The 23,036-nt window shown below is 58.9% G+C and overlaps 2 protein-coding genes and 1 long non-coding RNA gene across 3 annotated transcripts; 2 read left to right on the forward strand and 1 right to left on the reverse strand.

Annotated features, from left to right (window-relative positions):
- The first annotated feature begins 2,304 nt into the window (after positions 1–2,304).
- On the forward strand, positions 2,305–6,438 carry LOC137668087 (HEPACAM family member 2-like). The gene is made up of 5 exons (XM_068409382.1): positions 2,305–2,381; positions 2,474–2,528; positions 4,216–4,560; positions 5,471–5,740; positions 6,248–6,438. Exons 2-5 carry the CDS (start codon positions 2,474–2,476, stop codon positions 6,436–6,438), a joined length of 861 nt encoding a protein of 286 aa, XP_068265483.1. The 5' UTR covers positions 2,305–2,381.
- Positions 6,439–6,926: 488 nt separating this feature from the next.
- LOC137667594 (uncharacterized) lies at positions 6,927–7,788 on the forward strand. Its single transcript, XR_011048812.1, has 3 exons — positions 6,927–6,991; positions 7,370–7,492; positions 7,705–7,788. It is a non-coding gene; the product is annotated as an uncharacterized lncRNA (long non-coding RNA).
- Positions 7,789–15,435: 7,647 nt separating this feature from the next.
- On the reverse strand, positions 15,436–19,609 carry LOC137667817 (junctional adhesion molecule A-like). The gene is made up of 6 exons (XM_068408925.1): positions 19,225–19,609; positions 18,121–18,450; positions 17,753–18,022; positions 17,538–17,597; positions 16,828–16,879; positions 15,436–16,262 (listed from the first exon to the last, which is right to left on the reverse strand). The coding sequence occupies exons 1-6, from the start codon at positions 19,292–19,294 to the stop codon at positions 16,250–16,252; spliced, it is 795 nt and encodes a 264-aa protein (XP_068265026.1). The 5' UTR covers positions 19,295–19,609; the 3' UTR covers positions 15,436–16,249.
- Between the last annotated feature and the right edge of the window lie 3,427 nt (positions 19,610–23,036).

Raw genomic sequence — 23,036 nt, forward strand, 5'->3', positions numbered from 1 at the left:
ACTCGATGAGCCCAGAGGGCTCTTCCAACCTGATCAATTCTGGGATTCTGTGATTCTGTGACATGGCCAAGGCACCCAGCCAATGTTTACAGGTTTGTGCTGCTGTATCTGCTGTTCGATGCCTCCAGCCCCTCCAAAGGTGCAGGGTGCAGGGCAAGTGCTGGAAAAGCTTTTAAAATACTTGTGAAAGGAGTTAAGCGCTAGCAGAAACCTGCCTTGCTTTTCCATTTAGTTAATCTAAGATTAAGTGGTGAAAATGTTTTGAAAGTTTCCTTCTTGCAGCCTGAAAGGATTAATGGGGCCAGAGTGACCTGACTGATAAAAGTTACTCTTTGGAGCAGTTAAATGAAGAGGTGGGTATGATGATGGGGATGTGGTGGGAGCGGCGGGTGGGCAACACTCATCTACGGCAGCTCATCCCCCCTGCGAGCAAATGAAGTATCTGCCTGAGGACGAAAGCCTCAGCCAGTGTCTCTCTGAAGACCCCTTTGGGTGAATGGTCACCCCAGGTGTTGCTGTGGCACGTTGGTGCATCCATTGCCACTGCAAGTGAGTGGCACAGTCACTGCCCGGCTCTAGGCTAAGGCTAAGCCTGGCCAGGGCACGGAGAACCTCCGACATTGGCAGACGTGACAAACTGCAGCGTGAGGAGCATCAAAACCCAGAGCTGGTGTGCAAGGTGCGGCTGGGTTTCATGGTGGCCAAGGGAGGGGACATGAGGAACAACTGAACTTCTCAGCTAACCCTGGGCACCTCTCAGGGAGCAGACTTGTGAGGCCAGTACCCAGTAAAACCAAACTGGCAATAGCAGCTAAAGCTGAGGTTGCCCAGGTAATGGTGTCAGGAATGCTAAATTTCATAGAATCATGGTTTGGGTTGGAAGGGACCTTACAGACCATCTAGTTCCACCCCCCTGCCACAGGCAGGGACACCTTCCACCAGACCAGGTTGCTCCAAGCCCCATCCAACCTGGCCTTGAACACTGCCAGGGAGGGGGCAGCCACAGCTTCTCTGGGCAACCTGGGCCAGGGTCTCACCACCCTCACAGGGAAGAATTTCTTCCTAATATCTAACCTAAATCTCCCCTCTTTCAGTTTAAAACCATTTGGGGGTGGATGTAGCAAAATGAGGACCAATGGGGGAAAAGTAATTACAGGCATGTTTATTTGGAAGGAGAGAAATGAAGGGGCAAGAAAGGGGAACAGGGGAGGCAAGGTCAGGGTCAGGCTGAGCACGGCACAGGGGCTGGGTGTGCTGCGGCAGGCGGGTGGTGCGGGCTGGGTGCCCTCCCCGGCTGGCCGGGAGCCCGCAGACGGGGCTGATGGAGCTGGCAGGTACCACCGTGCTGGTGCTCCGGACCCCAGGGCACCTGCATCCACCCACCTTCACACATGGCTGTCCTGTGCCAGCGTCCATCTCGCTCTGGCTTTGGTGGCCCGTGGGGGTCAGCCGGGGCCAGCCACGCTGGGCAGGGCAGGAGGGCTTTCCCCAGCGCTCTGGGGCAGAGCTCAAACACTCCCAAGTCTCTCATCCCTCTGCTCTCTAGTCTAGAGCGTGAAACTTGGTCCCCAGGTGCTCCTCTGATCCCAGGAGTGTCTCTCCCTTAAACTGAAATTCCCTTTGCAGAAAGCCTGTGGGACATGGATGGTGCCAGCCCACACCTGCCTTGGTGGAGGAGAAAGCTGCTCGCAGCGGGGCAAGTGTTTGGGAGCCTGCGGCCACCACTGGAAACAGGCTGGGGGGTGAGTCTGGCCTCTGCCCCGCTCCGGGAGCAGGGATGGGAGAGGATTGAGCTGTGAGAAAGGGATGGGGAAGGGTCTTCTGGCCTCAGGGCATGGAAGCGATCTGGGACATCCCCTGTAATTTATATTGCTGCAAGAACTGACATAGGAAACCCCTCCTTGGAGCAGAGTCACGCGGGGTTTTCTCCCTGTTTGTTCCTGGCAAATCAAGCTCAAGTTTTTTTGCAACGGGGCCACTTCTGGGGTGCAGCTCTGCCCACGTGTCCCCGCGGGGCTGCAGCACGGCCCCTCCGGGACCCCGCTCTGCCCTGCCCTGGCACAAAGGCCACCGAGGCTCTGAGCGTGGGAGCCCGCGCCCAGCCGTGGTGTGGGAGCCATCACAGAGCTCTGCCCGCCCGCACACCCGGCGTCATCGGCACCGAGCGTGGGGGCGAGAGCAGGGAGCTGCCGCCACCGGGAAGGGTCCCCTGGGACGGGTCCCCGGCAGCGGCGGCGAGGAGTGACAGGCAGGAGAGCAGCGAGGCTGGAGCCGGTCCAAGCTGGGGTACGAGGTGGGGTACCCGCGGCGCTGCCCTCGCCAGCATCGGGGTACCCAGGAGCATCGTTCACCTGGTCCCTCAGACCACGAAGCCTCCCACGGTACAGCCTGACCCGTTATTCTCGTTACAGCGTGGGCTTTTACGGGGCTAATTGAACAGCGTGGCGATTCTTGAGCCGTTTTTCCTTGGCAGATGCTGACGTGCCGTCCCGTGGAGCTGCTGGGGACCAGCTGGGTGCTCCTTGCAGGTAAGCTGTCCCCAGGCTGGGCGAGGGGACGATGCTGTTCAGTCCACGGAGAGCCTGAGGCTTGAGCAGAGCTTTGCAGTGGGGATCTCTGGTCCATGTAAATTAGAATTTTTAAGTGGGCAAAATGCTTAATCCTAATGGAAAAGTGTCTGTGCTTCACTGTGCAAAGGCAGGGGAGGGAGAAGCAGCTCAGGAGCTGGGCACGAAGGCTGGAAGTCTACGGCAGATTTGTACTGGGGCTGATCTAGGTATTAACACTAAATTTATTGCAGTTAGACGTGTGTGAGCAATCTCACCGCGGTCCTTATATCTGCACTGGCTGCCTCGGAGCACAAATGGGCGAAGATTTTCAGGGCGAGCATCTAAAATAGAAAATAAACCCATCCCAGTATGCCCAGACGTTCAGGTGCTGGGGTGTGAGGGAGCTCTGCTTGAGTGGCTGGAGGATGAGCTTGAGGTAGAGTAGTCGTGAAAAGGTGCCTGTGATGAAGGATTTTCTCTTGCCTCCTGCAAGTGGTACCGTGTGTTCTGTATAAATAGTGTTTTCCTAGAGCAAGGGGATTTTCAGTCATGAGATTTTCCTTGGGTGGGTTGTTACACCTATTTTCTTTCCCACCTGGGCTGCAAAATTGCTGAGAGCAGCCACCGGTGAGAGCCTAAGGGACAGCGCTGGGGATTGTTTGCAGAGGCAGCATCTGCTTATCGGGGCAGGAACTGAGACACGGGGGAGAGAGGAGCAAACACGGCTGGGAGCAGCACCAGCACCCTGCCTGCCCCACATCCCTGCCCGCCCCACATCCCTGCCACGCGGAGCCGTGGGGGCTGGAGATGGGTTTTTCTGGCGTCTCCTTTGCCGGGCAGGGTGTAGACCAAGGAGGTGGGGAGAGGAGCTTTAGCAGAAACCCAAACACCTCCTTTGGAGCAGCCTCTTAGGAGTACTGCGATTGGCACCAGCAATTAACTGGACCTCTGCCTGGGTGGATCAGTACCCATTGATCCAGCATCATTCTAGGGCTGGCTCCTTGCTTTACACTCTTTAACCTCACCTTTTTTTAATATTTTTTTTATTAAAGCATCCACTTTCCAAGACAGGACTGTCACTAGATGGTCTTTAATGTCCCTTCCAACCCAAACTCTATGATTCTATGACTGCAGGAGTGATTTCAGCCTGGCTTTCCTAGAAAGCTTTTGTTTTTTGGGGCTGGGAGCTGTGACCTACCCACAGCAGCTCCTCTTGAAGTCCTCATGCCACAACAAGCCCAGAATCTGCCATGTGCTTTGGGGGCACAGCTGCGTCCCACTCTCCTGGGAGCGTGGGGACACTTTCAGCCCCGAAGAAGACCAGGGATTGGGAATGAGTCGTGGAAATCAGGTCAGGATTAGAAAGTCTGGGCACAGGCTGGGAGGAAACACCACCCAAACAGGCACAAACCCCAAGCAGAGACAGCTGGCAGCCCTGCAGCCAGGTATCTCCGAGCACCCTGTGCTGTGTTTAGGCACCTGTATGGGCTCTGCTGGGACATCTCCCTGCCTGGCAGCGTGATAGGTGACAGCTTTGTGAGAGGCTGTGACCAAGCGGGTCAGGCACCACGTGTGTGTCCTTGGCACGGGGGGTACCAAAGCCTCTCCTGAGCCGTGCTGACTTGCTCCATCTCCCTGGCTCACCTTCCCTTCCCCTGCCGTCCAGGGCTGCTGGTGCCTCTGCAACAGGCTGCAGACGCGGCGGGACCCCTCGAGAGAAAAGCCGCTGCTGTGGGATCCTCGGTGCTGCTGCCTGGGCCGGATAATGTCACGCACATCTTCTCCACGCGGTGGGAGCACCTCAACGGCACCAGCTCCCGCACCATCCTGCAGTACCACAGCGGGTCTCACAACCCAGCCATCCACGCACCCTACACAGGATGGGCCATCTTCCATCCCTCCAATGGATCTCTCTTGCTGGAGGATGTCCAGGAAGGTGACAGTGGCATCTACAAAGTGACCGTCAACACAGGAGAGAGGGAGAGCCTGCAGATCCTCCTGGAAGTCCTCAGTAAGTGGTGGGCACGGGAGGGAGGAGTGGGGTGATGGGTGCAAGCAGAGCAGTGGCGTCATTTGGCTGCATATGGACCATCAGCCAGACAAAGGGCTTTGGAGAAGGGATTTGAGCAAAGTCTAATGGGCCAGTCATGAGTCCATGCATGGAGACATCACCAGGGAGCGTTGGCAAGAGGTTCCCAACCTGACCCAGCTCTGGTGGTGCTGCCCAAGGAGACCTTCCAGAGTCCCTGGCTGTGACAGAGGGCTGTCCTGGCAAGGCGATCTCCTCCCGTGTTCTCTGCTCTCCGTGCAGGGGTGGAGGGACTGGTGGGACGCTGTGTATCCGCTGCCACCGGCGGAGAGTGTCCCCGGCACCTTTGGCGAGGGGGACCCGGCAGAGCCGATGGGACTAAGCCCAGCAGGGCGGGTGTATGGAGAAGGCACTAAAAGCCTCCCCCCCAGCCCACACTGACGAGGGGCTGTTGGCAACAGGCAGGCTCCAGCCGCAGAGATAAGAGCACGATTTAAATAACACAGAAGCTCCCCAGCATCGCCCTCGGCCGTGCCCTTAATGCACTCGGCGTTGTCCTGTCTCTGCTCTAACGCTGCTACCACAGCCCTCCACCCCCCGTTTCTCCACCACACACACATCCAAATGGGATCCACATCCTTTTTTCCCTTTTTTTTCCTCATTTCCTGATGTATTTTAAGCCGCCCTGTGTTTACCCAAACGCAATCAAAGCAGTGACTCAGCTAGAGAAACCAAAGCCCAGCAGCCCTGGGACCTTCTGAGAGGAGGGCACCCACCACGGCACCGGTGCGGCCTCGAGGATGCCGTGGTGACAATCGCAGCCCAGATCCCCGTCGTGGATGGTCCAGGTGGTGTCTGAGAGAAGGTGCTGCTGTTTGTGTCCCCTCTGCAGAGCCCGTGTCTCGCCCTCGGCTCTGGGGCAGAGCCCTCGTGGCCCGGGCCACCGCTGAGGTGCTCTGTGACGTGGAGGAGGGCAAGGTGGACACCTTCACCTGGAAGAAAGACGGGCAGCCCCTTCCCCCAGACAGAGGTGTCCGCCTCTCCGACAGCCTCAGCGTGTTGTACCTGAGGTCGGCAAAGAAGTCAGACTGTGGCTCCTACTCCTGCAACGCCAGCAACGGGATCAGCTGGCAAGAAGCCTCCCTGAACGTCACCATCGCAGGTGATCGCTGCTGGGGTGTCACCTCCCACCGCTCTTCCTGCTCCCCACCCTTCCCTGGGGATCCCCGGGTGGTTTCATCCCACCCCCAAGGTCTGGCCGCCCTCTCATGAGGTTGTGGCCCACGTGCAGTTGACAGGAGCTCCCCATCACAGGATGATCAGCAGCAATTCCCGGTCTCTGATCCCACCAGGGCACGGTCCGTGGTGGGATGGGAGGCAGGAGATTGGCTGGTCCCTCTTGGAGAAGGTCCCAAGTGATGGCCCTTGGCCAAGGTGATGTTGAGCGGGACATGGGCAGGGGGTTGGTGGCCAGAAAGCCTGTGGACAGCATCCTAGGTTGGACATTTCATGGACCACAGCCAGCAGCAGAAAGCGCTGATTTGGCCACCAGCTGGCACGTAAATGGGATCTGCCCCAGTGCTGGAGGAACCCCACGGCCACCAGTGCTGTCCAGGCTGGTCCTGCCGCTGGCCTGACTCCTGGCTCCTCGGGTTGTGTGTTTCCCCAGGTCTCTCCCCTCCCTTGCAGGATGTGCTGAGGGTCGCCGTGGTTGCTGTGGTCTTTGCTGCCGTCTCGGGATGGGGATTGGTTTTTCCCGTCTGCCAGTCTGAGAAGCTGAGGATAAGTGAGTCTGCGGCTGGGGGCAGCCGGACCCTCATTGCCCTCGTCTTGGGGGGGGGACAGCTCGTCAGCAGCTAATTCCCTTTCAAGCTGCCCAGACAGCTCAGCTCCACGTCACCTGGCAGGTCTTCATAATAGGCGAGAAACTCTCCTTGGCAAACTTTTTTAATGGCAAAAACTGATTTTACTTTGTTTTCGAGACCCTGGTACCTCCCAGACCCTTTCGTTCTAGTGAGCTGAGGCGATTGATTGATAATTTTATAGAAAAAGCTGTTTCTCAGGAGCATTTTTTTAATTACAAGGCTCCATGTTTAAAAGAGTGTGTTCAATACACCGTACTGGGGCACAGAGCCCTCTCCAGACACCCACGCTGAAGACCAGGAGAAACCCACCGGGCCCTGGCCAGAGACACCCCGCAGCATCGCGGGAGGGGACGGGCTGCATCCCACCCCGAGGAAGGGGCAGGGGCTGGTGTGGGACATCTGGGGGGGGGTCACAGCAGTCACCCCCCGCTGCTCTGGGTGTCTAGGAGGGGAGCTGTGGCGGTGGCTCAGCGCCTACACCTGCGGGCTGGTGTGCGTCGCCGCCTTCCTGGCAGGCACCGCCGGGATCCTGTGGATGCGGGAAGAAGGTAGGAGGTGGCTGGGGGTGGTTTGGGGTGGGGGACGGTGCTGGGCAGACCCCGCTCCTTTCCCCTGTGCAACGTGCAGCAGGGAAAAGCAATCCTTGCTGTGCAAAAGCATGGGGTGGAGACCTCGTGGGAGATTGGAATGGGCTGCCCAGGGAGGTGGTGGAGTCACCATCTCTGGAGGGGTTTAAGAAAAGACTGGACATGGCACTTAGTGCCCTGGTCTAGTTGCCATGGTGGTGTCAGGGCAATGGTTGGACTCGATGATCCCAGAGGGCTCTTCCAACCTCATTGATTCTGTGATGGAGGGTTACAAAACGGTGAAGGTGGTAGACAAAGGCAGGAGCTGGGGGTGCTCTGCCTTGTCCCGTTCTCTTTCAGGCCCTTCCATTGCCATCATATTGCCAGAGATCGCCCTTACCTATGTGATCATGATCACCTTCCTGGTCTCCGCCACCGTGACCTTCCAGCCTACAAAGCTCATCCAACTCAAAAGCAAAACAGGTGAGCTGTTCTGCCAAGGACAGAGAAAACTGGTCCATCGGGCTTTTATTTTACCTAAAATCCCATCCTTAGCGTTTTAAATTAAAACTTTATTTCTCCTTCTGCGCTAGCTCAGGCTGGTGGATTCTGCACCAGCCCACGGGTGAGGGCAGACCCTCGTCCTCATCTCGTAACACACATTAACGTCCCTTTGCCGTCTTTCCCCCGGGCAGCGCAGCGCACGATGGGCTACGCCGCTCCCGCAGGAGTGGTGTCTGTGGTGCTGACGACCAGCTTCCTCATCAAGAACATCCACCATCGCCACGGTGAGAGGGGATGCTCAGGGACCACCCCAGGCTAAAATTTGTCCACCGTATGTAACCCCAATCTCCCTTTACCTCGGCCCTTTGGAGTTAGAGCTGCTCAAAAAAAAAAAAAAAAAAATCCAACAAATTGGAGTTTTCAGGGAAATCTTTGCAAACAGAATCCCAGAATCAATGAGGTTGGAAGAGCCCTCTGGGATCATCGAGTCCAACCATTGCCCTGACACCACCATGGCAACTAGACCAGGGCACTAAGTGCCATGTCCAGGCTTTTCTTAAACCCCTCCAGAGACGGTGACTCCACCACCTCCCTGGGCAGCCCCTTCCAATGGCTAATGACCCTTGCTGAGAAGAAATGCTTCCTAATGTCCAACCTGACCCTCCCCTGGCCAAGCTTGAGGCTGTGTCCTCTTGTCCTATCGCTAGTTGCCTGGGAGAAGAGGCCGACTCCCACTGCGCTACAACCTCCCTTCAGGTAGTTGTAGACTGCACTAAGGTCACCTCTGAGCCTCCTCTTCTCCAGGCTAAACACCCCCAGCTCCCTCAGCCATTCCTCGTAGGTCAGACCCTCCAGACCCTTCACCAGCTTGGTCGCCCTCCTTGGGACTCGCTCCAACACCTCAACACCTTTCTTGAAGTGCGGGGCCCAGAACTGGACACAGGATTCAAGGTGCGGCCTCACCAGTGCCGAGTACAGAGGGACGATCACTTCCCCAGACCGGCTGGCTACACTATTCCTAATAGAGGCCAGGATGCCATTGGCCTTCTTGGCCACCTGGGCACACTGCTGGCTCATGTTTAGCTGGCTGTCGATCAGCACCCCCAGGTCTCTTTCCGCCGGGCCGCTTTCTAACCACTCTTCCCCCAGCCTGTAGCGCTGCAGGGGGTTGTTGTGGCTGAAGTGTAAGACCTGGCACTTGTTCTTGTTGAATCTCACGCCGTTGGTCTCGGCCCATCTATCCAACCTGTCCAGACCCCTCTGTAGGGCCTTCCTACCCTCCAGCAGATCGACACTCCCACCCAGCTTGGTGTCATCTGCAAATTTACTGCAAAACTAGTTCTCCTCCCATCCCTTTTGTGTGTGTGTGTGTTTTCACGGTGGCAATTTGCCTTTCTCCTGTCTCTCCTGCTCTGGACGGCGTTTTGTGCTGGCACCCGGTCTGTCGGACCACAGAAGAAGGATGCACGGAGCTCGTGGCCGTGACCGCCCTGACGGTCAGCACGGCGGCCGTGGCGGCCCTCCCGCTCCTCGCCATCTTCCTCTGCTGTGAGTGCCTCCTCCCTCATCCCCCTGCCCCACCGAGGGCCTTACAGTTAACCAGCTGGGTCCCCTCCACCCCCAAGCAGCCGTGTGAGCTATTTAACAACTGTTTGGCTCTTGGGAAGACCCCAAGACCTCTCCATTGTCTGTTTCCCTTCCCTGGTGAGCCCCAGACGCTGTCCCCCACGTACAACATCCCGTACCGTGCGTTCAGGGCCCCTCGTACGCATCCCCCCGACGCCTGGGGACAGCCTTCTCCTTTCGCAGATCACACGACTCAGGGGAGGCTGAAGGCGCGTGACTCCAGCTGGGTGGACAAGCTCAGGTAGATCCTCTATTGCCTTTTTATGCATAAACTCATACGGCCTCAAAGGGAAAAGAGCAGGATATGGAACTACCCCAAGTCCTAGACCCCAAAAGGATGCCGTCCAGCGCTGCCCTCTCAGCCCCTGGTTTCACCCTGGGTTCGGTGGGTACCTCAGGGGGAGGTCCCCATCCAGCCAAGCACTTGCGTGCCTGCTCACATCTCCCCAACAACCCCCTTTAAGCCCTAATTCCTGCTGGGTTCGTCCCAGCGCTCTGGATTTCGGCCGTGCTGTGCGTGCCTTTGGGCTCAGCCAAGCCGTGGGAGAGCCCTGGGGCATCGCAGCCTCACGGGGCTCAGCCCTTGCCCCGGCCAAAACCACCCTGGAGTAGAGGAACGAGCATCACCCCCACAGCCGTTTGTAGGCTCAGACCATGCCAGGGTGGGCACAGAGAGGCCAGGGCAGCCCTCCCCTCTCTGGCACCCGGGGCAGGGCTGGACGGGCACAGCAGAGCCCCGGCTCCGCGATGCCCAGCACATCCCACCCCATCTCCCTTCCAGGTCCTTCGAGATGTCTGAGCCCCGCAGCAAGGATGCCGTTCCCAACCGCTGTTAGGAGCTGGTCGGGGTGTTTCTCACTCGACGGGGGTCAGCTCAGCCTTTCTCCCAGGTGTGATGGTTCAGGGGTCTCATGGGTTTGCACCTCTGCAAGACCTGTAATAAATGGAAATGAAATAAACTCATTTCTGCCTTTTTTTTTATAAACCTTGAGGTGGGTGAGGCCAAATGAACATTTTCCCCTTTCTTTCTCTTTAAAGCCAGGCCCTAAAGCAGAGAAGGTCCTTTAGGAACAGCTGCAGGAGTCTCCCTCCCTGGTTTATCACAATAATAAGGCCACATCATCTTTTATTAAACACACGTGGATAAATAAATGTTCCCACCCCACCCCTTCCCACTGCCGTGCTTGACCTCCCGCTCCCCAGCGCAGATGATCCCAGGGCATGTTTTGGGGGGTGTCAGGCTCTGTCCCCCTCAATCCACAGCTCTCTGTGCTGCCTGTCCTCTTTGGGGGGGGCACAGCATCTCCAGGGACCACTGTCCCCCCACAGCAGGGCTTGGCAAGCAGCTGCCCTGAGCCTGCTCTTTAATGTTTGCTTCAGTGCAAATCACTCGATAAAAGCCCTGAGCATGTTGGGGGTTGTTGATATCATCCCCCCCCCCTCCCTGCTGGGTTGTGGGGTGGTGGATTTGGATGCTCTACACAGAGGCAGTCCTGTACCTTGGGCAGGGGAGGTCTCACTCCTCCTGATCCCCAGGAATCCAGAGCCTTATTAGGTTTTTTTATTTTTTTTTTTGGTCTTCTCCTTGTTTTTTCCTGCCTGGCCAGGCAGCGTCACATCTGCATCACAGCCCCTCCGCTCCGCCCTTCCCACGCAGGGAAACAGCAGCTCCTGGGCCTCTTGGATCAGGAAAATGGGGAAAAATCCTGTTCCCTTCAGCAGGAACCGTACTTTCCACAGCCTCCTCTCCAAACAACCCAACTTGGGAGGAGCGTGGCTGGTTTTAGCCGTCGGGCAAGATGCCCTCATCCCTCGGGATGCCAACACGATGCTGGTACCTGAGCCCAGCCCGCTCTGCTGCACCCGAGCTGGCAGCTGTAGGACAGGCAGGAGGGAAGAATTCACCCCTTCCCGTGGCTTTTTTCAGTCTGTTTCTCAGTTCCTCCCCCGGGTATCGCTGCAAACGTACCCGAGCCCTGCAGCTCTGCGTGCGGGAACCCTCCCAACCAGCCCGAGGGGAGCAAACACACACTGATGGTCACTGCTGTTTGTAAAGGGAATTTTCTTCCTCTTACACAACGTCACGAGAATCTCTGGTCAATAATGGATGGGAAGGAGCTTCACGTGAGCCATGTTGATATATCCCCGAGCCATCTGTCCCGCTTTCCTGTTGCCCCAGCAGCAGTATTGACTGAGTCCGCTCAGCCCTTGGCAGCAGAGGCTCTGGCTTGTCTGTAATACCATTAAAGTTAAAAAAAAAAGTGTCTAATTTAATCTCGCAGGCTAACCCAGACATGGGGAGGTCCGTGGTGGCTGACGTTTGAGTGCTGACAAGGATGGAGACCCCACAGCCTCTCTGGGCAGCCAGCGCTGGTCCCCCTCGCAGTCAGACGGTGTTTTCTTTGAATTTCCTTTCCAGCATGTGCCCATCGCCTCCTGGCCTGGCAGTGGGCACCTCTGAAAAGTCTGGCTCCCTCTTTGTTACAGATTTAGATATTTATCCCCCTCAATGAGACCCCCATACTCACTTCCCTGTCTCTGTCTTGGGGAAACCTCCCTCCCTCCTTCCCTCCACCAGCCCTCATCCTCCGGGCGCGCTCGCCCCAACCCCACCTTCCCCAACCCCACCTTCCCCTCCTGCCTCCTCCTTTCAGCGATGCCAGAAGGACTGGAAGGCCAGGGGAGCCCCCCCGTACCTCTCCTGCCCTGAGCCTTTGGCTTGATGTTGGCACAGGGGCTAATGCTGCACCCCTGCGTTTTGGGGGGTGCTGGTGCAGCTGCAGCCTCCCCCTGTCTCTAGAGGGGGGCATGGGGTGGGGGATTTATGGCCTCCCCCTAGGCCAGTCTCTGGGTTCGGGGTGTTTAAGAGGAGTGCAAGGGCACCGTGTGCTCATCCCAGGGCTGGGACAACCAACCCCCCCTGCCCAGCAGCATTTTATTTTAAAGCATCCCTGAGGCAGCTTGGCCTGAGCTGATCTCCCTTCCGTGGGACTCCGAACCGACCTCGCATCCATGCCGTGGCCTTCAGCAGTTTCCTTCGCAGGTTGTAGCATTTTAGGTGATGTTGGAGTAAGTTCTGCCAAGGCCCTTTGGTTTGCGTCCCCCTCGGTCAGGATCTCAGCTGTCAGGCGTGTTTATCCATAAAAAAAAAAAGGCAACAAAAAAATACTTTACATCATTGTTTTCTTCTTCACTTTGTTATATACAACCTCACCAGGGGAGGTTCAGGTTGGACATTAGGAAGCATTTCTTCTCAGCAAGGGCCATTAGCCATTGGAAGGGACTGCCCAGGGAGGTGGTGGAGTCCCCATCTCTGGAGGGGTTTAGGAAAAGCCTGGACATGGCACTTAGTGCCCTGGTCTAGTTGCCATGGTGGTGTGAGGGCAATGGTTGGACTCGATGATCCCAGAGGGCTCTTCCAACCTCATTGACTGACCACGTCCCACCAGCAGTGCAGCCTGGGCAGGGCTGTGGCTGAGCCGGGGACAAGTGGCCTCCAGTGGGGCTCAGACAGGGACGTGAATCCCATAACCCTCACCAGCAGCAAGCAGGGACACGTCTGGGATGCTGCGGATCAAACCTGGGGTGTGGACCTGAGACTGCCCCATTTTTTGCCCCCGCCAAGCCCAGACCACACGGAGGATGGGGAGAAGGAGCGATGGCAGGGCCAAGCGTGGGGCAGCAATGACCAGGCATGCAGGCTGCACCTCTGGGGGATGCGCGGGGGTCTCGGCTCGCTCGGGGCCAGGGAAGGGCTGTGTGCTGGAGGAACGCTGGCAGCGGGGACTGCTGCCCCATAGCAAGGGGGAAAACATCCCTGCTGCCAGCGTGGGCTGGGCTGGGAGCCTGCGCATCGCTGCATCCCCGTGGAGGGGACCAGGGCGAACCCAGGGCGCTCCAGCCGTCAGCCAGAACATAACAAATGTCCTACAGCGAGCTACAAACCCCATGAAATGGCTCTGAGAGCTCCAGCCCTCCGGGGCATGGGGCCAGAGCTGCACCCATCCTGCCCCAGCTCCGTTCAGGCTGTCCCATCACGGACCTTCCCTGTGCAAAGGGACAAACTAACACACATGGAGACACAGCCCAGGCAGAGAGGGGCGAAGGGAGAGGATGCCAAAGCCCCAAAATCCCCCGTCACAGACTGATGTGTCACCAAGAACTGACAGGCAGAGCTTTGGATACCCCAAGTACCCTCGATAACCACAAAAAAAAAAACAATAAACAACAACAAACTTATCTGGAAAGGGGAAAATTAGCCAAAAAAACTGAAAAACAGTCTGGGAAAGTAGGAATTGGTGACAGGTATTGGCTGCTTCAGCTGGGGGAATAGAGAAACAGCCCAGGGAAGGAAAAATTGATCTGAGAAAAATAGAAAAAATCATGATCTACAGGCTGTTCCGGGTGAAACAGAAACATCTGCCCCAACCAGCAGTGTCTCACGCCCCCTCATGTTGCTACGGTATAAAAACTACTCGGTTCCTACCCAAAAGGGAGCCTTGCCCTGCAGGAATTTCTCTCTGTGGGACAGGAGGAGCCAGGGGATGCCTGCCTGAGTCCCCATCCCCTGACACGGGTCAGCCACGCAGGGAGACTTTGGCCACGAGGGACTGGCCTCGCTCCTGGGAGCAGTTTGATGGGCACCACACTGGGTAACACTTCAAATAACACCCATATAGAGGTGTTCATACAAGAAATTAATCATAGATACACACACTTCTAATATTGATACGTGGATACTTGCTGCTTTAGCAGAAGTAATTTTGGTAGTAGATGGAAATATACACCTACTTGCTTTTCTGGGTGTAATTGCCCCCAACACAAGAAGGACACGGAGCTGTTGGAGCGAGTCCAGAGGAGGCCACGGAGATGCTCAGAGGGCTGTAGCCCCTCTGCTATGGAGACAGGCCGAGGGAGCTGGGGCTGTTCAGCCTGGAGAAGAGAAGGCTCCAGGGAGACCTTCTAGCACCTTCCAGTACCTGAAGGGGCTACAGGAAAGCAGGAGAGGGGCTTTTTACAAGGGCATGGAGTGATAGGACAAGGGGGAACGGTTTTAAACTGAAAGAGGGGAGATTGAGATTGGGTATCAGGAAGAAATTCTTTGCTGTGAGGGTGGTGAGACCCTGGCCCAGGTTGCCCTGAGCAGCTGTGGCTGCCCCCTCCCTGGCAGTGTTCAAGGCCAGGTTGGATGGGGCTTGGAGCAACCTGGTCTGGTGGAAGGTGTCCCTGCCCATGGCAGGGGGGTTGGGACTAGATGATCCTTAAGGTCCCTCCCAACCCAAACCCTTCTATGACTCTATGATTCTATTCTAATTTTGTAGTACCTTGAAATACATACCTGCTGTACCAGGAGTAGTTTGTTTGCTTGGCAAACCCGCGCATGCCAAAAGTCTTCTTCTGCTCGTGCCAAGTGCTCGGTCAGCTCCTGCCCACACTGCAAAGCGATGGGATTTCACGGCCTCTTGCCAAGCTTTGCTGTTAGGGGGACAGCAGGCTGAGCTGCCCAGGGAGGGGGAAGAGACCCACGAGGGAGGACGGGCTTGAAGGCACGAGGGTGAGATGGATGCTGGCAACACCTCTGCCACAGGCACATCCCAGCGCATCCGACACGCTCCGGTACACAAACGCAGGGACCTGTTTACTCAGGACACACAGACTCTGCACATACTTTCTATCCTTCCCCAAGGCTGTTTTTCCCCACCACATTTAGCTGTTACTACGCAGAGAGGCATCTCCTACAGCCGAGAGGAGGCTTTTCTGATTATGAACACAGCTACTACGCATCAACCTGCCTACACAGGCCACCAGATAAACCTCGAAGCTAAAACCTCCCCCAGGGCGAAGCCCAGAGGCATCTCCGACCCCGTCGCACTCGGGTGGCATCTCCTCACAACCCCGGGCCGTGCCAGGGCGGCTGCTTGCCAGGTCCCAGTGACTCAGGGAACTGCTACAGGTTAAAAATACCCTCGCTCAGCTTCAGAGCGGGGTTGTGGGGTTGGTTTTAACCCCAGCTCAGCCTCCCAGACTGCAACCACAGCAGGAGCTGGGCTGCCCTGGCGAGGGAGGGGACGCAGGACCCCCACAGCCGTAGCAAATGACCTCCCTGAGCGTGGCAGCTCTTCCTGCAGGGCTGGACATCGGGGTCAGTCCAGCATCTCCAGCTCTGCCACCAGCCACAACCCACCAGCGAAGCCCACGCAGGGCCCGGCAGCGGGGAGCACGTCCCTCCGCTACCGCAGGCTTTGGGTACCCCCGAGGGGTTATTTCCCACCCCTGAAGATCACGACAACATCAACTGGGATAACACACGCGCTTTTATTAGTAGCTACAGACATTAAAAAACCACGACGTCTCCAAAACGATTTACAGACAAATCCCCAAAAATTTAGAAAAGTATTTTTTGTAGAACCGTGGCTGCGTTCGTCTTACACCTGCGAGGGCACCAGGGAACCTGACAGCTCTAACGCAGCGGCCACGGGGATTTCTTTGGCGTTTCCCTTCTAGAACACAACCACTTCGCTGCTCCTCCATCCCCTGCCACCGGCTCCACACCTCTCCTGGACTCCCCAGTGCAAACAACAGCAAAATCCTGCCCTTTTTCCTCCCCCCAGGGCCACGCTGAGCAGAACACCCACGGTCTCAGCCGCTGAGCCACGCTGGCAAGGCCCCGGCACAGCACCGCGCCGGGAGGCCACGGTGAGGGGCTCGAGCCCCACGCAGGCAGGGGCTGGCACAACGGCACGCCCCAGCAGCCCCAGGACTGTGTGGGTGTCCGGCGGGGACAGCGGCTTGTCCCAGAGCCATCAGCACTTACCCCACGGAGCCTGGGGGGAAGCCAGGAGAGGTGAGGAGGTGGGGAGCGCCGCAGCAGCCGGGTCTCTAGGCACGGCCGTGCCCACCTCCCCCAGGGATGCACAAGGAGCCCTGGGCCAGGGCAGGACGCCGCAGAAACAGTCCAAAAGCCAGTGTTGTACAAACAAGTATTTGTGGGGTTCAGCAGCTTGAGCAATCCAGAGGCGAGCCCAGAAGAGGCCGGGACATCATCCGACGTCGGGCGCTCCGCAGGCAGCACCCGCCAGCACCATCGGGGACGGCAGCATGGGTGCAGCCTCACGCTCCCCACCTGCGAGCAGAGCAAAGGTCTCCAGCTGAGCCACCTCCAGGGTGTGGATCCTCCACGTGCCCCTCACCCAGACACCCCAGAGCGTTTCCCCTCCACGCTTTCCCAAAAAACACAGCGTGAGTTTTTTGCTGCTTTTGCAACAGGAGGAATAGGGGCAGGGCCACCACTAATCACCCCCCTACACCTTCAGAAAACGTGTCACGGGAGTTAAACCACCAGCACAGAGGGAGAACAGGCAATGGAACAAATGGGTGATGGACCAGGGGGAACCCCGAGGCTGCCTGGCGCCTGCTTTGCCTGAGATAACCAGCAGCATCAGGCTCTGGGTGGGGGAATCAAAGGTATTTTCAGAGCAAACCCCAGTGGGGACTAAACAAGGGGGACAGCAAAGCCTTTGAGCCCCCGGAGCAGGGAGGGCAACCCCTCAGCTGCCTCTTACAGCTGCCAGGAGAGGCTGGCAAAGGACCCCCAGCCCTCCCGCGTACTCAGCCAAGGATGAATTCTGGTTCATAGCGCTGGCAGGAGGAGCAGGGCCACCCCACGAGAGGGGCCGAAGGCACCTTACCTACAGCCGCCGCGGCACGGGCGGTCCCTTCTCCTGCACCAGACGAAGATACCTGGGGACAAACCAGTTGGTGTCTCCGTTAAACGCCCCAGAGACGGTGCTCAGCTGGGAAACCTTGAGCCCAGCGCACCCGTGAGCCCCCCCCGACGCAGGGCTGGGGTTTGGGGTCTGGAGGAAACGCCCCCCTGCCCATCTCCACGCCGCCCCGCAGGTCCCCATCGCCCCGGCGCAGCCGATGGCCACACGGGAGCAGGTACACGGGGAGCGTCACGGGGCTGGTGAGAGCAGGAGCTTTTCCAGCACCTACCCAGCGCCCGGAGGCTTCTCACAGGAAAAACCTGAGAACTTCGTGCAATAACAAAACACCCACATGAATCACCTCGTGGGTGAGAACCTCCCACTGCTATTTTAAACTGCCAGATCCTCTTCCCAGGTCCAGACAACCTCCCCTCCCACATCTGGGGGAGCAGGGAGGCAAGGGAAGGCGACGGAGGCCAATATTCCCTCCTCGGATTGGGGACACCCCGCTCGAAACGACGGCAGTGACAAAGCCCCAGCCCCTGCCCATGGGCTGCCTGGCTGGGAAACCCAGGTCCCAGCGAGGACATGGCACAGGAGCCAGCACAGACCCTCTCCCCCCGTCCCTGCTCATGCTCAGCACCCACCAGCCAGCTAAAAAGTCAGGGTGAGGAGCCAGCCCTGGCACTCACCTGCGAGCGAGCCGATGACAACGCACGCCAGGCTCATGGGCAGCACCACGTTCGCAGCGTCTGCAAGGGAGAGGAGCCCCAGGCTCTGCAGCCAGCCCCCACCTAACCCCCTACCCACCCCCCAGGCAAGCGCCCGCCGCCGGGCAGTCACCCGTGGGGTTTTTGGGCATTTCCCCGTTTCCCTTCCCGGACACCAGGCAGAAATCCCCACTTACTCTGGACGTGGAGCAGGAAGGAGGTTTCGTTCTGGCTGACGGCGTTGCGGACCACGCAGGCGTAGTAGCCGCTGTCGTTCATCGACGCCTTCACGATGCAGAGGGTGGTGTTGTCAACGAACTGGATGCGGTCGCTCCCCAGCAGCACCTCCCCGTTTTTCTTCCACCAGTACAAGTCTGCCTTCCCTTCCAGGACGTTGCAAACAAGTTTGGTGTTGCGTCCTGCTTTCACTGACGAGTTGCCCACGATTTCTGGCTCAGACAGCGGTTCTGGGAGAGACGGAATGACCATCAGCTGCCAGACCCGGCACACCTTCCTCCACAGCGATCCCGGCTGCAGTGGAGGGGTTTCCCATCCCTACACTCACCGACAACGCGCAGCTGGAACCAGCCCGTGGCCTCCTCCTCGGACCTGAACCGGTACAGCCCGTCGTCTCCCTGCTGCAGCACCATCTGCAGCGAGAAATCCGTTTCGTTGAACCTCGTGCGGTTCTCGTAGGGGCGAGACGTGTTGGCGGGTCTATCGAAGGCGTAGCTGACGATGACCCCTTCCCGCGGGCCGGCGGCGTGCTCCCACGAGACGGCTTTGCTGGCCGCCAGCGCCGGCGCCGTCAGCAGCACGGTGCAGCCCACGGCCGAGACGAGTCGCTCCGAGGCCGGGCTGAGGTCGGCGGAGTAGCACGGAGGAAGCGTGCGGGCTGAAAAACGAATGAGATGTTACTCGAGATTCAACCTCATCTGCCCAGGAGGTGGCCACAGGGACCCTCCGTGGTCACAGGGACCCTCCCCGGCTCAGCCACTCTGCAAACAGCAGCGCTGGGGACTCAATTAATTATTTCTGGCTTTAAGCAGAAGGTTCCAACGGTTGTGTACGAGTTCCCCTGGTACCTCTCGCCCCAAAAACGCAGCCGTTTGCCTTATCACGTACCCGCAGCTCCAGCAGCTCTTCCCCGAGGATGGCCACGCTCCTGGGGAGGGCTGTGAGAGCGACCGCTCCCAGCTCCCACCCGGGGAGCCCCTTTGCTCCCTTCCACTCTCGCAGAGACACAACCCCCGGGGTGGCCGAGCCGGAGCTGCCCTCCCCGCGCACAGGCGCTTTCCTGTCGGATGGCTGCCAAGAAATCCCGCTAAGGGCCAGGACAGCCTGCGAGCTCCTGCCCGGCCTTCCTCGAGCAGCTTTTGGCCGGGGAACCGACGGGGTTGAGGAGCGCCCGAGCCCGGGACATGCCTTTGCTGCTTAAAAAACGGAGCCGGGAAAATTCTCCCGCAGCCCCCAGCCCCGGGCTCGGTCCGGTGCAGCCCCCACGGCTCAGCCCCCGCCCCAAAACGCGACGTGCGACATCCACGGGCACTCCCGGGCCGTGACACCCCCCCCGGGCCGTGACACCCCCCCGCCGCGGGACGCGGCCCCGGCAGCGCTGGGGCTCCGGGTGTCCCCTACCCCCCCCCCGCCCCCGGTGGCACCGACTTGCCTGTGAGCCCCCGGCCGGCTACCGAGCTGCCGGGGCGGGCGAGGAGGAGCAGGAGGACGGCGAGCAACATCTGCGGGGCCGGAGCGGAGCGGCCACGGCACCGGGACGGGGCGGGCGGAGCCGCCCCCGGGGCTGGCGGGGGGGGAACCGGAGCCGCTCCCCCCCCCGCCCGGCTTGTGCCGCTGTCGCTCAGCGGGGTGGCCTTGGCACGGCGGCCCCCGGCCCTGCCCGGCTGTACCGCGGGGCTCCCCAGCTCCCCCCGGCCCGCAGCAGCCGGGGGGGTCCCAGCCGTGCCTGGGGAGCGAGTGCTCCTCCTAACAGGAAGGGTCAGGGGAGGAGCGGCCACGGGTTTGGCTTCTGGCTCGCCAGCCCGACTTCCTCTCCTCCTCCTCCTCCTCCTCCTCCTCTTCCTCTCCTTCTCCTCCTCTTCCTCTCCCTCTCCTCCTCCCCGGGCCAGCCGAGCTCAGCAGCAGGACGGAGCACAATGCTATCCCCCCCCGCACCCCCAACAAAAAACCCCCAAGGGTGCTGGTATCCCAGCACCCACACAGCCCCTGGGCAGGCCAAAGAGCCCACGACAGCAACGAAAAGTTGGGTTTTAATGATTTCCCAGAGCAGCCTCGCAGCTGCAGGCAGGGCTGGACGGGAGCGGGGCTGGGGAAGGGCTCTGCCTGCGCAGGGGAGGTTCCTGCTGCTCCTGCAGAAGGTTTATCACACGAAGCACAAGGCAGGTGGGGATGGTTTTCCCCTTCCCCACGTTGTTTCCTTCACCTTAGCGGCTTAGGAGGGCGGTGACGGGTGTTTGCATCAACACAGCTGCTTTACGTGGCCTTATGTCTGGTGAAACCTACCCTGGAGAGAGTGATACATATATATAAAAAAATTAAAAGCTAAGCCAAGCCAAACTGGTTTGAGAACCCCCCCTCCCCGTGCAGGAGAGCTTCCTGCTGGAGGCAGGTTCAGACACCACCGCAGCATCCATTCCTGGCCCCAAGCACCTTCAGAAACACGATGAGCTCAGCACCCACCATGGCTGGGTCCCCTCGGTCCCCTCCCAATGCCTTCAGCAGTGTGGAGGGGGGATGCTGGTGTTTGGGGGCCCTTCCAGTGTCTGGGGGACCTTCTCAGCTCACACGGAGCGTGCCACGACCTGCTGCACAGCCTGGACATGCACAAACTGCTGCACAAAGTGAGTACGCCGAGTCTGAACGTGTGCCAGCCAAACGTGCCCTGAGCGAGCACCAACTCATGCACAAACTGGTCTGTTCAGCGAATTTCCACGCCTGCCGATTCCTGCCCATCCAGAGGGATGCGGCCAGCGCCCAGGAGAAACGGCCAGGTGGGAAATGGAGCCCCTGGTGTGGCTGGTCTCTGGGTGGGGATGCTCCTGGGACGCATTTGAAGGTGTGACTCTCACACCCGTGTCCCTGTCTTGCTTTCAAAAGACGTGACCTGCCAAGCAGCGATCAAACCCAGGCACGTCGGCGAGCCCAGGTCCTGTACACGTGCTCTGTCCTCCTGGAGGAGGAGGAGGAGGAGGAGAATAGCACCTGGACCTCACCACACGCACCACAGGACAAATGCACATGGCCTTGGTCCTGCTCCCGGTGAAATCAGCGGTGTAAAGTCGCTTTGGGTCCCTGTCAGCTAGGGTCTGTAGGGTTTGTTGCCATTAAACCACTGAGTAACCAGCAGCAAAACACCAGCAGCTGCCTGGAGAAAGCCAGGAGGTCCCCAGCCCCATCATCATGCTGCAGATGTTGATCAAACACCCGCCAGCACCGTTCTGCAAGGTTTGTGGGCACACTAAATGTTCTCAGGAAGCCCCTAGCAGTCAGGTCCAGAGGCCAATTGAAGCTGTGGTTGGGGATTTGCATCTTTTACGTGTGGTAACAGAAGGGCCAAGCCCAGGGCTGAACAGGTCCTGACGGGAGCGAGCAGAGCCACGAGGAGAGAACCAGGAGCTCCACTGTCGATGTTCCTCAGTGCCACCTAAATGAGCTCAGTGGAAAGAACACTGAAACCTTCTCCACGTCTCTCTCCTCAGGGGTGGAGGGAGGATACATCTCACCAGCTTGCTTCTGCTGCCAAGAGACCCCCCAGGGGGGTCTCCATATCCTCCTTTCCAGCGGGATATGGAGACCCACTTCATCCCAAACCCCTTGGGTTGGCCTTTATACGAGCCAAAACCTGCTGGGGTCTCTGGCTCTGGGGTCTCTGGCTCTGGCCTCCCCTCAGCCCCACGCTGAGACGGCTGCTGCAGATAACACAACGGTGGTGTGAGGGCAACGTGGCTGCTTGGGTGGCCACCACCACGTTTGCCTCGCAGCTAGCCGGGCTGCGGCAGTGCCAGTGTGGCACCAGCGAGGGCTGGGCCAGTACACAGAGGCCACACACCAGATGTGGCTGCAGCTGGAGAGGACATCTGCCCAGGACAGGAATTCACACCTTTTGGTACAAAACCTCCTGGAGAGGAGGTCTTGGGGCAGGCGCTGAGCCGCCACGCCATGGGGCAGCTGGTCCCAAACCCAAGGCTTTCAGGTTGTTGGAGGATGCTCTGCTCCCTCCATGGGTACCAGGTGGCACACGGGGACCAGCGAGGGGACCAGGGCTGCGGGAGCAGTGGGGTGGCCAGGGCAGGGACCAGAGCCAGCATGGCCAGAGGAAGATCTCCAGAAGCCATCAAGACAGGAGAGGAGAATCACGGGCACACGTGTGTGCAGAGGCCACGGGCTGGTCCCACTAGAGGGAGTGCGCAGATGGCTGGCTGGGACGAGGGAGCCCAACACAGCGAAGGAGCTGGAGGCAGGAACTGGCCCTTCATGCCTCAGTGGAGCCAAGGATGCCCCTGGCCAGGGCAGGTGTGGCTCAGGAGCTACCAGTCCCACCCTGTGATGTTACACGGGGTCGGCAGCATTAGGGCTCTGCGTCCCTCCCAGGCCAGCGTGCCGGGCTGTGGCTTTATGGGGCTGCCCCAGTCTCCCCCCCTCCATCACAGAATCACAGAATCAATGAGGTTGGAAGAGCCCTCTGGGATCATCGAGTCCAACCATTGCCCTGACACCACCATGGCAACTAGACCAGGGCACTAAGTGCCATGTCCAGGCTTTTCTTAAACCCCTCCAGAGATGGTGACTCCACCACCTCCCTGGGCAGCCCCTTCCAAGGGCTAATGACCCTTGCTGAGAAGAAATGCTTCCTAATGTCCAACCTGACCCTCCCCTGGCGCAGCTTGAGGCTGTGTCCTCTTGTCCTATCGCTAGTTGCCTGGGAGAAGAGGCCGACTCCCACTGCGCTACAACCTTCCTTCAGGTAGTTGTAGACTGCACTAAGGTCACCTCTGAGCCTCCTCTTCTCCAGGCTAAACAACCCCAGCTCCCTCAGCCATTCCTCGTAGGTCAGACCCTCCAGACCCTTCACCAGCTTGGTCGCCCTCCTCTGGACTCGCTCCAACACCTCAACCATCGGTCCCTCCGCTGCCAAGCTGACAACTCCCAGCAGCAAAGCAGGGAGCAGCCCTGCTCCTCCCTTCCCTCTCCCGCTCCCCCTTGGCTCTCACCCCCAGCTGCCCCCGGGTCACCCCCAGCAGGGTGAGCAGACCCAGAGGTGCTAGCTTGGTTCAAGTACAAGTTCAGATCATCAGGCAACTTGGCGGTGAGAGGCAGGTCTGAGGTCCAGCCATGAAGTTCTTCCACAGGTCAGGATTTGGGTCAACAGGGTCCGTGCCCAGGCAGGGGCACGGCCGTGGTGGAGCTGGAGGTGGGCACACCTAGAGCAGAGCCCAGGTAGGGTCTGAAGGCCCAGGGCCGAGC

Source organism: Nyctibius grandis, chromosome 10 (assembly GCF_013368605.1).
Source record: "Nyctibius grandis isolate bNycGra1 chromosome 10, bNycGra1.pri, whole genome shotgun sequence".
In the NCBI taxonomy this organism is placed as follows: Eukaryota; Metazoa; Chordata; class Aves; order Nyctibiiformes; family Nyctibiidae; genus Nyctibius; species Nyctibius grandis.

Coding starts and splice junctions, on each gene's coding strand:
- LOC137668087 (XM_068409382.1), top strand. CDS start 2,474: ATGCTGACGTGCCGTCCCGTGGAGCTGCTGGGGACCAGCTGGGTGCTC. Junction 2,529..4,215: donor CAGCTGGGTGCTCCTTGCAG/GTAAGCTGTCCC, acceptor CCTGCCGTCCAG/GGCTGCTGGTGCCTCTGCAA. Junction 4,561..5,470: donor GATCCTCCTGGAAGTCCTCA/GTAAGTGGTGGG, acceptor TCCCCTCTGCAG/AGCCCGTGTCTCGCCCTCGG.
- LOC137667817 (XM_068408925.1), bottom strand. CDS start 19,294: ATGTTGCTCGCCGTCCTCCTGCTCCTCCTCGCCCGCCCCGGCAGCTCG. Junction 18,451..19,224: donor AGCCGGCCGGGGGCTCACAG/GCAAGTCGGTGC, acceptor TTCGTTTTTCAG/CCCGCACGCTTCCTCCGTGC. Junction 18,023..18,120: donor GTTCCAGCTGCGCGTTGTCG/GTGAGTGTAGGG, acceptor CGTCTCTCCCAG/AACCGCTGTCTGAGCCAGAA.